This window comes from Macrobrachium rosenbergii, chromosome 9 (assembly GCF_040412425.1).
Source record: "Macrobrachium rosenbergii isolate ZJJX-2024 chromosome 9, ASM4041242v1, whole genome shotgun sequence".
NCBI lineage: Eukaryota > Metazoa > Arthropoda > Malacostraca > Decapoda > Palaemonidae > Macrobrachium > Macrobrachium rosenbergii.
The window spans coordinates 20,928,240-20,940,161 of NC_089749.1; the positions used below are offsets into that span (position 1 = coordinate 20,928,240).

The 11,922-nt window shown below is 39.3% G+C and overlaps 1 protein-coding gene across 1 annotated transcript in view; it reads right to left on the bottom strand.

The window, feature by feature from the left end:
* Positions 1-2,315: 2,315 nt before the first annotated feature.
* LOC136841543 (vitellogenin-like) overlaps positions 2,316-11,922 on the bottom strand; it is a 14,138-nt gene continuing 4,531 nt past the window's right edge. Inside the window, exons 4-15 of the mRNA XM_067108515.1 lie at positions 11,429-11,922; positions 10,957-11,104; positions 8,849-10,474; positions 8,479-8,724; positions 7,662-7,825; positions 6,927-7,522; positions 6,395-6,776; positions 5,389-6,063; positions 4,747-5,274; positions 4,244-4,595; positions 3,783-4,003; positions 2,316-3,443 (exon numbers count right to left, since the gene is read on the bottom strand). The exon at positions 11,429-11,922 is cut by the window's right edge and continues 589 nt beyond it. Coding sequence (XP_066964616.1) covers positions 2,454-3,443; positions 3,783-4,003; positions 4,244-4,595; positions 4,747-5,274; positions 5,389-6,063; positions 6,395-6,776; positions 6,927-7,522; positions 7,662-7,825; positions 8,479-8,724; positions 8,849-10,474; positions 10,957-11,104; positions 11,429-11,922 — 6,422 coding nt within the window. The 3' untranslated portion in view covers positions 2,316-2,453. The remainder of the gene's footprint in view (positions 3,444-3,782; positions 4,004-4,243; positions 4,596-4,746; positions 5,275-5,388; positions 6,064-6,394; positions 6,777-6,926; positions 7,523-7,661; positions 7,826-8,478; positions 8,725-8,848; positions 10,475-10,956; positions 11,105-11,428) is intronic.

The following is an 11,922-nucleotide window of genomic DNA, read 5'->3' on the forward strand; positions in this document are numbered from 1 at the left end:
TTTGTTGGCCGAGTTGGCTGAGCTTCAGACCGTCATTCGATGGGCCGGAGTTCGATTCCCGCCGCCGGCTGATGAAGAGTTAGAGGAATTAGTTTCTGGTGATAGAAATTCATTTCTCGCTACAATGTGGTTCGGATTCCACAATAAGCTGTAGGTCCCGTTGCTAAGTAACCAATTGGTTCTTAGCCACGTAAAAATAAGTCTAATCCTTCGGGCCAGCCCTAGGAGAGCTGTTAATCAGCTCAGTGGTCTGGTAAAACTAAGCTATACTTACTTTCTGTCATAGCCTATTTTAAAATATTTTTGACTGACTGGACTTGCTCAAGGACTAACGAGATAGTGCCATTTTCATAGTTCCTTATCTTTCTTAATTTTAGTCTCCTAGTTTTATCACTACCCGAGTTTTTGTGATTTCAAAATCAGTAAATTCTAGGTGTGATCATAAACTATATGTTAGTTTACCAGGAAGAGCTAAAGCACTGAGAATTCGAGTAACAGGGAGTTTACAGCTAAAACCACTAGCGGATTCAGGGGGGAGGGGGCACCTGGGCACGTGGCCCCTCCCCCATGAAAAATGATAAAATAATAATATTGAAGATTTAGATAATAATAACATAAATGAGAAATATAAAAATCGATTATAGAAATAATTATGTATACACACATATACATATATGTGTGCGTGTGTAATATGAAAATTGGTGCCGCCCCCCACATGAAATTTTTCTGGATCAGCTAGTGACTAAAACCCCCTCATAATAAAAGGAAAAATAAACTGCGGCACTTGTAATTATTACAGAGAAATAGTGCCAATTAAAAAAAAAGATCAGTATAAAACTGATCATCAGGAAAAAGCCAGCAAGCACTATGTACAAGGCTGCAATACTTCAGAATATTGATACTTCTCTTGGAGGGGAATCACTGGCTGTGAGAGTAACCAGACCAGTGGGAGAAAATTAGCAAACAGATGAGGCTTTACATCATCTGTTTGCTGTTTTTTTCCCCATTGGTCTGTTTACTCACATTCAGTGATGCCACTCCAAGAGAAGTATCAATATTCTGATGTAAAGCAGCCTTGTGTATAGTGCTTGCTGGCTTTTTCCTGATGATCAGTTTTATACTGATCTTTTCCTTAACTGGATTTTCAGTGTTTCTCTGCAATAATTACACGTGCTGCAGTTTCTTTTTTCCTTTTATTATGAGGGGTTTTAGTTGTAGACTATTTTATTCGAATTCTCAGTGCCTTAGCTCTTCCTGGTAAACTAACATTTTGATAAGTTAGGTATATCTTAGTTTAACCAGACCACTGAGCTGATTAACAGCTCTCCTAGGGCTGGCCGGAAGGATTAGATTTATTTTACGTGACTAAGAACCAACTGGTTACCTAGCAACAGGACCTACAGTTTATTGTGGGATCCGAACCACATTATGACGAGAAATGAATTTCTATCACCAGAAATAAATTCCTCTAATTCTTCATTAGCCGGTAGGAGAGTCGAACGCTGGAACAACAGCGTGTCAGGCGACAGCTCTATCCAACCCTCCAACGAAGAACTGGTAGTGATAAAACTAGGCTAAAATTAAGAAAGATAAGGAACTATGAAAATTTTCCCTTCTTTAAAGTGAACCACTTTATTGAATTGAATTGAATATAGAATTTAGGCCAAAGGCCAAGCACTGGGACCTATGAGGTCATTCAGCGCTGAAACAGAAACTGACAGTAAAGGGTTTGAGAGGTGTAACGGGAGGAAAACTTCACAGTTGCTCCATGAATCAATTTTTAGGAGAGGGTGGAAAGTAAGGTGGAAGAAAGAGAATATGAAAGGAGGTACAGTAAAAGGAACGAAAGGGATTGCAGGTAGGGGCCGAAGGCACGCTGCAAAGAACCTTAAGTAACGCCTGCAGTGCACCGCATGAGGTGCACTGACGGCACTAAACCCCCTACGGGGGTGAACCACTTTAGAACTTCTTTACAATACATGACTGTGAAACAGTTATATATGGATTCTATAACGTGGGTTTTCATTTCTGATATGATCATCATTTGATTGACTGGACCAGCTTCACAGAAATTACTATCAAATTCAATTTCAGTTTCCTTATTTAAAGTAGATACCACAATTGTTGTCTCGGCTCATCTCCTTTTGACATGATTACGAACTATCTTTCAGTTTTTTTTCTTTTTTTCTACCACAATAATTAGATTTTAACCAATACTTTAGCAGGCTGTTCCATATCAAGAGTGGGAGATTCACTGAAGATATTTTCGTGTAGAATAAATTGTAAATGTTAGGGTCATTAATCAAACTCTCCTATAACTTCATCACTTTTTAAGCACGAAAGATTAATATCATTACAAATATAGATTTTTTACCTATTGAAACACATGGTCATCAAGCAGGAAAAATACATGTGAAAGAGTTCAGCTTGAGCCTCAAAAGAGGTAACACAGCCTAACAAGTTACCGGTAAAGGTTCTCTGGAGCCCATCTTATAGCAGAGAGACTGATAGGCCCTTGCAGCATGGCAGGCATCGTCACAGGCATGACATATCTTCATGAATGAGTCCAGTGGAACCTCAGAGTTGCAGTGTGTATGGGCACCCAACAGAATATTACACTGGAGAATTTTCATGGGTGAAACGTGACTAGTATTCATAGGCTCTACTTCTGGTGTTTGGCATCCCTGGTCCTCTTGCCAAGAATTCACAAGCTCTTGAAGACTGGAAGCCCGAGATCCACGTGGAGTGTTCCAGTCGTTAGCCATTTCACCATCATAACTTCCTAGTAGACCCGATACTTGACCAAATGTCCAAGGATTTACTTCAACAGATATTGTATTGCCCACCCGGTCAAACCGGAATGTCAAAACCGGTAGTACAACCTCAACTTCATTTTGAGTCCTCGAGATTTTGATGTCTCCTTCCGAGAACTGTGACTTAGTGATATCTCTACTATTGAAAGTTACTCTGCCGTCATGCTCAATAGTGATGGTGGCATCTTTGGTTTTAATGTTAACATATGGCAAAGGATAAGTATTGGAGGCTTTCATGAATACAGAATTGTCTTTGTAGGAGGCTAAAAGAACATTACAATCACAGCGTGGAGCTCTAAGCACAGCCCCATCAAAGGTTAGGATCTCTGTCCCATCAATGACCATAGCTGTCTTTTTAAAAGGAGGCAGAAGGCCAGAAACTCTCTTATTTGCTTCAGAATAGTTAGGATTCGTCCATAAATCAATAAATGGAAGAATCAGCCACTCATATGAACTGAGGACGCCTTCAGGGACGAGATTTGGTCTGAATATCACGTGCTTTCCTGCCTGAGCAAGAGAGCTGACAGGTTGGTATAAAGGAATCTCAGCTTTTATGTGATTTGGCTTCATCATGAGAGAGAAGTACTGAGGTTCCTGGTCAGCATCTCCAGACTGATATCCAGCTTCACCCTGAAGAAAAGAAATGAATGTGTTCATTTAGTTAATTCGATCTCTTCATGTCTAAAGAATGTCTAAAGTAAATCTTTGGATGGTATAATACACATAATGGTATAATGGCAGTACATGGTAGAGGCAGTCCCCAGGTTACAGTGGTCTCGGTTTATGGGCGTCGCCGTTAACCTAATTTTGTGGTGCCTACCCAGTTTTATGGTGCCATAAGCACCATTTATTCCCATTATATTATTATAATGTTCTGGTTTACGGCGTTCTTCAGGTTACAGCGCGCCATTGGGAATGGAAACCCCACCTTAAACTGGGGACTGCCTGTATATGGTAATTCCTGCTTACCGATTCTACGCGATGCCAGATTCGAAGAACATCCTGATCTGACAGACCCTTAGGGTTTATGTGACCTTCTCTTTGTGCTCGTTCAATTTCCTCTTTAAGCTTCTCGACAATCTTTCTCAAAGCTTCATATTCATCTGGGAATCTCACACCCCAGTTATCAGCCATTCTAGATGCAATTACTAGCAAGCTTCCCATCATGTGCCTTCCTCTGGTTAGAGCATCTGTGAGTAATACTAAGGCATTAGGATCTTTATTAAAAGACAAGCCTAAATCAGTAACAGTAAAGATAAGATTTTGTGAGGTCTTTAGAATTAGAGGCATTCTAAATCAACAGCATTCACAAAATTACTAAATATTTTACATTTTGCATAACAACTACTATGCAAACACAAATACTTTCAACTATGGTTTAATATTAGGGGCAAAGAATTACAGCATATTAAGATAACAAATACACTAACCTCCATCAACATAAGAAGTCAAGGTCTCATATTTTTGCTTCATGTGACGCATCAAGTTGAGCATGCCAGAATTCATTTGCCTCTTGAAGTGATCATATCTCGACAAGAAATCAACAAAATTTTGAACAAAGTGATGTCTGGCTACATGATGAACTGTTTCCCAGCTTGGTAACAAGCTGCCAAATGGTAGAGTGTGAGCAATTTTCCAGGCTTCATCTTTTGTTTCCTCCCACAGGTTGACCATATCTGAAGAATCGTAGGAATGTTCCTCATTGACTGCTTCCTTGCGCATCCTCTCTATGCCAGATCTAACAGAGGCAGAAACTGTGGACCATTTCTCATGAGCAGATTTCTGTAAAAGATTCACTGATGAATATCAAATGACTTCCAACGATATTAATTATGATGAGCAATCAAGATTTTCGCCAATTAATTTTTTTGGCAATCACGAAACCATTAAAATCATTCAAATTTAACATTTAAGACCCAGAAAAATAATTTACCCATAAGTTCATTGCTTCTTCATGTTGATAATTCATTTCAATGCCCATGACAGTTGGTGACTGGAGCTTTACTTGGGCAACAGCAATAGGCCTGATTTCTTTAGTCTCTGTATCCCTTTCCCAGGCACTGAGCTCAACATTTCTCATGCCCTGAAGGCCTCCTCTGCAGATGTAGGATTTGTCACTGCCCTCTCTGTTCACCCAAGCACTCATGAATGTTCTGCCACATACTTTTGATAGAATATTGTAACGGCCCATTCTTGGCGAATGAATTACTCCTGTGATTTCCCTCCCATTGCATTCAGAACTCTGCTCTGGCCTGGAGGAACCAGACATTTCTAGGACAGGTTCATCTTCAGCCTTGACAATGAAGTTCATGGCAGCATCTCTTCCACTAATATGGTCATACTTTCCAGAGAATGAAAAGGATGGTCTTGAACCAGGAGATTTTTCATAAAGGAAGTCAATTCCCATTGTATTAGGGGTATAAGCTGTATTGACGATGAATCTGGGATTATTTTTCAATATCTGTAAAAAACGAAATGTAAAAATTATTGACAGAAAAAGAAACTGGCAATCTAAAATTATAGTTTGTGTTTAAATGCAGTTTCCTTTTGACAAGCTTGTACAGAAAATACTTACCTTTCCAGATAATTTGGCCTCAATTTTCATAGCATCTCTGGCTGGTCTGGTAGTTTCAATCGTCCCTGTGATCCTGTCTTCTGCCCGTGGGAAAATATCTAACCATACAGTTCCAGTTCCATGATGTCTCTCTTCATGGCTAGTGAAAAGGACTTCCATCTCTCTGGCTCTTTCTAATGAAGGATGGCTAAACCGTCCTTTGTATCTGACTTGGTCCTCCCCTAAACCAGAGTTTCTCTGGCTGCTGAAAGAGAGTTCATATATGGGATCCCTTCTATCTTTGTCAGGATTGAATCTGAGAAGACATTCTGATGGGGAGTGCCTGAATTCACCTTCCATTTTTCGGGCTGGAGAATACATGAGAATCTTGTGAGATGAATGTGTTGGTTTTTCATAATGGACCAAATATTTAGCATCTTCCTCTGTACTTTGGCTATCTGGTCGAATTCTGCCCATATTTCTAGCAGCTTTTAGAATCGCATTTATTTTCTTCATATCAAAGCCAGCTCTCAGTGTTTCAACTCGATTTCTGGGAGAGAATCTCATTTCATAATGGCTAACATCTACAGGAGTATCTGCATCCATCTTCCATTCACCTTTGTAGGAACTGTGCTGATGTCGCAGAGTGAAGGAAGTTTGGAATGGTCTTCTCATTGATGGGTTTTCAATTCTGAGCTGGAAAATGGTTTAAATCAAGATTTAAAAGATGCTATCTTACTAAGTACAAGCTTCTGTTTAGTGCATACCCTTTATACTAGCTATTTCCCCTTTATGAAATATATCTCATAAGATAGGAGGTCTCAGTCATTATGCAAAATGTTCATGTAACAGATATATCTTTGTTATATAGCTGTGCAGTTGCAATTGCTAAGAAACATCTATGTAATCTCAAAGAATGCACCAGCAATTTACTGGTCTTGCTATAAGAAATTATATTAATCAGATGTACTGTAATCATTATGTACTAACTGAGGGTTGAGCCAATTTGATCATGAAACTGTTTTACCTGCACAAAAGCTTCCCTTTCCTCCGGATTCTGTTCATGTCTTGCCTCAAAAGTCAAAGAACACTGGTGACATTCAGGGCATGTGACAGTAGTCTTGGAGTGTACTCTGAAGTTAGAGGATCTCCATACCCGTTCAAAATCCATAGTTTCACTATACTGATGCACATTGTCCTCAGGATCTTTGTATCTCATGCTGGCATCCAACTTCGCACCTTGTGGTTGTTGTCTAAGATCTATTTCAGTCTGGAAATGGTGAGTTCTTCGAGATGGAGTAGTAACTTCAAAATTGATGTGTTTCTTACCGTAAAGCCAACTGTCAGATTCAGGATGATTCATTTCACCTCTGTAGTAGTAAGTGTCTCCACAGAAAGAACACTGACCACTGTTAAAAAGTAAATCTTATATTAGAAAAGGTCTACTACTCTATATATCTGACACTGATAATTATAATCTTGATGCTTTGAAAATTGAAAGTACACTATGTGTCAAATTACAGAACAGAATAAGAAAATTTCCTGGCAGTATCACTTACTGGATGGAAGTATGATGGGGGGATTCTCTGAGAGAAGTTGCTTCAAAGGATGCTCTTTTACTTGGGTCACGGTCAGCATCCCAGTAGAGCTCTGCTTTGGTGTTCATATCTTGAAAATCAACATCACAAGATGCTTTTAATCGACGGGAAGAGCTGCTACCCTGTGAGAGTACAGTGTTTAAATTCACCATGATGTTCCTGTTACTACTCTTGACATCAACATTGTGATCTATGTACCCTGGAAGCAAGAGTCTCAGTCCACCTCTGGTCTCCTCTCCAGGTTCGGAATACTTCTTCCAGTCAAAGGAAATTTTTGGTGTATGTTGGTCTCTGACATCAAATGACAAGTGCTTCTTGTTGTCTTCCCAAAGAAGAAGAGTTGAAATCTTGTGAAGGTTGTCAGGCATAGTCCTAACTCTCAAATCAGCTTGGAAATGTCTTGTATCGCGATTGGAGTTTGCTGTAACTGGTCCATCAACATGGAAAATATCATGTCTTCCATGTTTAAGCGCTACTTGAATGTGATAACGGTGGCTTCCATGATCTTGCAGTTGACTTTCAAACTTGATAGGATTCATGTGTTCAGGAACATCTAGCTAAAATGTTAGTAAGAACATATAATTTACTTTTCAAGTAACTTCATATTAACTGTCTCATATATATAGCCACTTGAAACGTTAATACAGGACAAAAAAAATTAAAATTCACAATTTAATTATGGGAACAAAGAGTTACCAGAAGTTTAGCTTTCCGTGAATGTTCTGAGTTTTCGAAGAGAGCCTCGCATTCACAAATCTTGGGACCATCTCCATGACGATTGATTTTGAGAGAGACACCTTTCTTTTCAGGCCAGTTGTATGTATAGAATGCTGTCTTGTACTGGTGGCCTCTGATTCTAGCTGTAGCAGCAAAACAGTTTTAAGGAAATGGGATTCAGTCATTGGAACAGTATAGCTGAATATATCTCTACTTTGTTTGATTAAAAAAACAGAAAGCATTTATTAGAATGTATGAAAACTCATAATATTAGTCTGTGGCTTAATCTAATATTAACTTAGCCTTGTTTAAAGGATTCAGCTCGCACATGTACTTGCAAACTGTAGTACTGTAAAATCAATGTGTGGTATCTAAGATTCTTTGTGTAATTTTATTTATTAACTCATGAAAAGGGAACTGTTAAAGTAACAAGGCACCATATTATAGTTGGGACCAGACCCTTGTGTATTACTTTTTGCAGTATCTACTATATATCTCCATAAAATGATATAAACATGAAAGATTGGATGAATTTGTGCAATAGGATGCCATTGATAATGAGAATTTGACTCATGATGCTTCATGCTTCCATTACTGGATTGTTCTGTACTCTCTGTTTAATTTCATTTAGAAACAAAGACAACTTTTCGATGACTGGTGAGGCGCAGAAAATCAAAATTTAGCTTGAATGAACATAAGGTAATGTTTACTTTAATATACAGTCAAGTATAGGATATGGTAGCTAACCAATGAATTTAAATTGAATACCTACTGTTGAAATTTTAAAAAATTTTACCTAAGGCAGTGGTTTTTGTAGACATTCCTTCATCCCAGCTTCCCTCGAAATTATGTTTGCCTTCTATGCCAAATGTGTCTGTGCTCCTTGATCCAAACTTTAACATAGAAGAGTATTCCCCTTCACCAGTCCTCTCAACAGAAGAATCGAATCTTGAATCTCCGAATGCTGTTCTTGTTCTAAACATCTGGAGGCGACTTGGAAGAGGGAATCCAGTGTGCGGATGATACCTCAGATCGCCTTGCACTGAATAATGAAGAAAAAATTAGAACGATCACTAAGTTAGGCAGATGGGAAGTACTGTATTTGAAATTAGAAGTTTTCGACACAAATTGTTTTTGCACTAGTTTAAATTTAGATTTAAAGTTACCTTCGAAATAGTGATCAAGGTATGGCTTCAGAGTATGTTTAGTTTGTGAGCGAGCATGAACTTCAGACGTCTGACCATCATATCGAGATGAGACCAAAGCTTCAAAGACCTCTGTTTCAGGAGAGAAATGTTGACTGCTGCTGCTGTGAACTCTAAACTCCATATTGTTTTCAGCACCAGAATACCTCCTTTTCAGTTCCATTTTGTATCCTCCATGGTGCCTGGATGATACACCTGCATCCATCTTCCATGAACTTTCATCTCTTGCATAAGTGAAAAGACAATTGATATTTCTGGGTGTATATGACCCTGGAGTTTCCATATCAATTGCTATTGCACTCATATCCGGGTTGTTCTGAATTTCACCTCTGATTTTCCATCCTCTTATTGAGCTATCCGATTTCTCAGCAGTGATTTTGCCAGCAGTGGCCCAGTCATGTGAGAGGCCATCACCTCTAAGAACATCCAGGATATTTTCATCATAGCAAACCTTCAAACCACTCATCTGTTCCAAAGTTTGGAAACAGTGTTGACGCTGCTCTTCAGGTCTTCTCGTTTCAAATAAACTGACTTTGGTCATAGGATGCCACCTGGTATGTTTTGTAAGAGAGGTTTGAGAGTTAACATCAAGCAGTTCCATTTTCTCTGGGAAATCAAATTCATACTCAAACTTTTGTCCACCTTTATGTCTTAGAGAAAGGCCACTAAAGCTAGATATTTTGGTATCTCTTTGGCAGCCACAAGATCCTATGGATGAGTCAAAACCATAATATTCTTGAATAAGACCTGAGAAACTTGGGTTGAATTTCCTACTGGTGGCTGATTGCCCTTCTGAGCTGTCTGGCCAATGACCCATAGCTAATCCAGCAACAAGGGTTGCAGATTTTTTCACCTTGAGAGGTATACCGAAACATGACATAAAAGTGTGTTCATGATTCACTTGCATTGTCCTGGCTGTGTCAATGTCGGATTCGGGTGTTCTAAATAACACATCTAGGAAAGAGTTAGGAAAACTGCCAATGCCTGCATCTTGAAGTGATTTCCTTGTCAGGGTCATGTAGGCCACTTCCTGACCTCTAAATCGAGCAAAGAGGTCAAGTCTAGGCTCTTTCTCAGAACGATGTGCAAAAAGGTCCGTGAAGAAAGCGGCAAAATCTGAAAAATCTGCAGAACCTCTTCTCCCATGGCTTCCTTGGAAGTATTGCAAGAAATGACTTCCTCTGTGTCGAATATATTCCAATAAGTCCATAAACACTTGGTCGACTGAGGACTTCTTGAAATATCCCTCAGGTCCAAACATATCTCTTACTTTAGGTTCAAAACCTTCTGTTCGAATACCAAACTCCCCGTAATTGTATGGATAACCACCTGATGAGTCGGTAAAGTTCATGTGAACCGATCGTGGTACAAATGATGCCGGAGCATAGACAACATCTGACTCCATGCTGACGCCATAACCATGATGGTGAGGGTGGTAGAAGAGGTCCATGTTCCCAGAATATTTTCTGATATCAGAAGAGAAGTTTCTGGGTACAGTGATGCTGGAGAGCATGGAGCGTTGTCTTTCTTTGTATGGAGCAGAGGATCTTTTGAGGTTATGCATGTGACTCAGGATAAATCCTCGTGCTGAAATAGAGGGGAAGTTGGTCAGTTAAACCTAAGGTATAGTTACGTCTACACTCATATACACTTCTGCCCACATATACATTTTCATTTGTAATGAATGTACAACAGCCACGGGTATTCAATATGGTATTACACGGCGAGACAAAATGAATTAAATAATCTTAAGAGTATTACAGATTTCATTGTTATGGGATAAATGAATCCTATTCAATAGTTTATGAAGTCTTACAGAATGAAGAACAAAGATATATGAAATAAAACCTTTATAAAAAATACTGGGCACTCTTATTAGACAGCATTTCACATAATGACTGGCAAATTAAACAGACAGTAAAAATAACTGGGGTTCCAAAAATATATAGAATATGGAAAATCTTCCAAGATGCTCAAGATAATAGAACTTGAATGGTATCAAATGCATAACAAACTCGTCACAATTGTAGGAGGGATTACTGGTCCTCTAAAGAGGGGAAAATGCTGACCTTGTGTATTTTCTTCCCCAGACAAGGTATCAGAAATCCTCCTCCAGTCTCCCTCTCCAGCGCATCTCTCAGCAGCCAGATAGGAGGCAATACGTGCCTCAGTTCTCCTCCTTGGATCAAGGGCAATATCAACAAGTTGTCCTGTAGGCTATAGGTGAAATTGGAGAAAGGAATTAGTACAAAGTTAAAACAGTTTTTTATCATTCACAGCTGTTTATCAGAAAGTTTGTATTGGAACTTACACGAAAAACATCATCGTTTGTATTATATTTTGTGTTCTTCACCATCTCATCAAATTAACTACTGTTTGAGTTCATTTCAAGAAATTGCTGACAATGAATCTGCTTAATTCTGGCTCAAATCCTCTTAAAGGAAAGATGTACTGTGGTAGCAAAGAAATCCATGAAAACTACAGTAGTAATGGGAAAGAAACAATGAAAAGATAAGGGATAATCAGAACCTCCAAACTTACCACACAGTCGCATTTAACATTTCTGAACGAGTGTGCAACAGCAACCTGTATGGCATCAGGTGTGCCTTCCTTCCCAATGAGATCAGCCATTCTTTGTGCATCTTCCGAGCTCATTACTCCCAAATTGCCGCGAGCTTTCAGGGATGAGAGGCAAGCCTCCTCGGAACCAGCAGAAGAACAATGATGATAACAGCTACGAGTCAGAGCCTCAACAGCCTCCTGGACAGGAATGTCCTCCTGGCAACGGTGGCGATTTTTGCAATATCTATTGACCATAGATGCAGCTGCAAGACTAGCCATTGGATATCTGTGAGGTTGTTCCAACAAAGGCTTTACAGCTTCTACTGACTGAATAGAAGGCTGGCGTATATAGTAAAGAGCTAAAGTGTAAAGGAATGATCTACCGCCACTTCTGCGGTCACTCATAATTTCTCTTACCATGAGGTCAACAGTATTGGCTTCATGAACTGCAGCTACAGCATCTAAGAAGAGGT